A 2,413-nucleotide genomic window follows, 5' to 3' on the forward strand; every position below is an offset into this window, starting at 1 on the left:
ACTTTGGCCTTCCAAAGTGCTGGGATTGTCAAGGGCTCATTTGTTACACAGCCATAGCAACATAAATTTAGGAACTGTTACATGTATACCTTCTCTTTAAAGTATTTGCTACATGTGAAACTTTACATTTGTGTGATTACTAGATTCCTATCCTGAAAGACTGAAAGCTCTTAATAGCCAAATTTGCGTTCCTTTTTACCATTCTATTCCTGACACTTAGCAAGGTGCCTGGTAAATGATGCAGCCAATGCCAATTTACTCTCAACTTTCCTGCACCTCTTCACTTGTAAAAATAGAATGCACTTGGTCATTAATTGAATGCTCATTTATGTGATGAATGCTGACTGAGAGGCTGTGTCAGGGATTTGTGTTAGAGATGGACACAAATATGAAATACAAATATGAAATATGAAACAAATATGAAATGCAAGGGACTGAGGGGAGACATAGAAGGGGACTGGGAAAGCTTCCTGAGGGAAAGGGATATTTGGGCTGTGTTTAAAAGGATGTACAGGTGCTTTCTGAATAACAAAGAGGCATGACAGTACTTTTGGCAAAGGAAATGGTGAGTGCCAATGCTTGGGGCCAGGAAGCAGCCAGGTTGGTCAGGCAATGGTGTGAAGTTCTACACAGAGGCAGTTTGCTTGGGTGGAAAATCCTGCAGGAAAAGTTTCCCAAGGACCAATTCTGACAGCCTGCAATGTAAGTGCTTAGATTTCATCTCATTAGAAATAGGAAGACCTTGGAGGTTTGAAAGCAGTGGTGGAATGAGTGGAGTTTTTTGTTTTTCTGTTTTGTTTTTTTTTTTTTAAGAGACAAGATGCTCAAAAAAAAAAAAAAAAAAAAAAAAAAAAAAAGCACTGTTATGTAGCTTACGGCTGTAATCCGTGGCAAGAGGGAGGCTCACTGCAGCCTTGAACTCTTGGGCATGAGCAATCCTCCTGCCTCAGCCTCCCAAGTAGCTGGGGCTACACGTTTGCACCACCATGCTCAGCTAATTTTTTCATTTTATTTATTTATTTATTTATTTTGAGACAGAGTTTCGCTCTTGTTGCCCAGCCTGGAGTGCAATGGCACGATCTTGGCTCACTGTAACTTCCACCTCCCGTGTTCAAGCAATTCTCCTGCCTCAGCCTCCCGAGTAGCTGGGATTACAGGCATGTGCCACCAAGCCTGGCTAATTTTGTATTTTTAGTAGAGACAGGATTTCTCTTTGTTGGTCAGGCTAGTCTCCAACTCCCGACCTCAGGTGATCTGCCCGCCTTGGCGTCCCAAAGTGCTGGGATTATAAGCGTGAGCCACTGCGCCCAGCCAATGTTTTCATTTTCATTTTCTTTTTTTTTTTTTTTGAGACGGAGTCTTGCTCTGTTGCCCAGGCTGTAGTGCAATGGCACGATCTTGGCTCACGACAACCTCCACCTTCTGGGTTCAAGCGATTCTCCTGCCTCAGCCTCCCAAGTAGCTGGGACTACAGGTGCCCGCCACCACGCCTGGCTAATTCTTTTGTAGTTTTAGTAGAGGTGGGGTTTCACCATATTGGCCAGGCTAGTCTCGAACTCCTGACCTTGTGATCCGTCCGCTTCGGCCTCTCGAAGTGCTGGGATTACAGGCGTGAGCCACTGCGCCCGGCCTCATTTTAATTTTTTTAAGTAGAGACGTGGGTCTTGCTACGCTGCCAGGTTGGTCTTGAATTCCTGACCTCAAGCAATTCTCCCACCTCTGTCTCCCAAAGTGCTGGGATTACAGGCGTCAGCCTAGAGTTCTTGATAGTACCAGGGCTGAGAAAGCACCAGGGGTAGGAGGCTCCTAAACTGGTCCAGATGGGAAGTGATGAGGCCAAGGATAGGGAAGTGAAGGTGGGAGGAGTAGGAGTAACTCAAAGGCCCTTTAGCAAAAATTCACCACGCAAGGCCCTGTATTAGGGCGCTGGGTGTTCATACTTCATTGTCCTGTCAACTCTATAAAGCAGGGGCCAACGAACTTTTTCCATTAAAGGCAAGATCGTAAATACTTCAGGTTCTGCAGATCTGCAGCATCTTTAGCAACTACCTACTCTGTTGCAAGGCAAAAGCAGGCAGAGATGCTAGGTAAACGCGTGGGCGTGTCTGCCAATAAAACTTTATTCAGGGACACTGAAATGTGAATTTCAGAAACTTTTCACAGGTCATAGACTATTCTTCTCCTTTGGATTTTCCCCCCAGCTATGTAAACACGTAAAAATAATTCTGAGCTTGCAGGGCCGGACAAAGCAGCCGGCGGGTCTTGGTTCGCCTACCCCTGCTATATAAATCATTAATTATGATACCAATCTTAAGGAGAAGCTCCTCAGGACTAGTCCCTCAAAGAGCACCGCCCCTCTAACATCATCAAACCCCGCCTCCAAAGGCGGAGGCTGCGCATGCGCGGCAGGCCC

At 45.8% G+C, this 2,413-nt stretch overlaps 1 protein-coding gene across 1 annotated transcript in view; it reads left to right on the forward strand.

Annotated features, from left to right (window-relative positions):
- The first annotated feature begins 1,820 nt into the window (after positions 1 to 1,820).
- Positions 1,821 to 2,413, forward strand: part of LOC105500392 (paired amphipathic helix protein Sin3b-like) — a 43,905-nt gene continuing 43,312 nt past the window's right edge. Inside the window, exon 1 of the mRNA XM_011925895.1 lies at positions 1,821 to 1,856. Coding sequence (XP_011781285.1) covers positions 1,821 to 1,856 — 36 coding nt within the window. The remainder of the gene's footprint in view (positions 1,857 to 2,413) is intronic.

The sequence above is a fragment of the Colobus angolensis genome, unplaced genomic scaffold, assembly GCF_000951035.1.
Source record: "Colobus angolensis palliatus isolate OR3802 unplaced genomic scaffold, Cang.pa_1.0 Scaffold66, whole genome shotgun sequence".
NCBI classification, from domain to species: Eukaryota; Metazoa; Chordata; class Mammalia; order Primates; family Cercopithecidae; genus Colobus; species Colobus angolensis.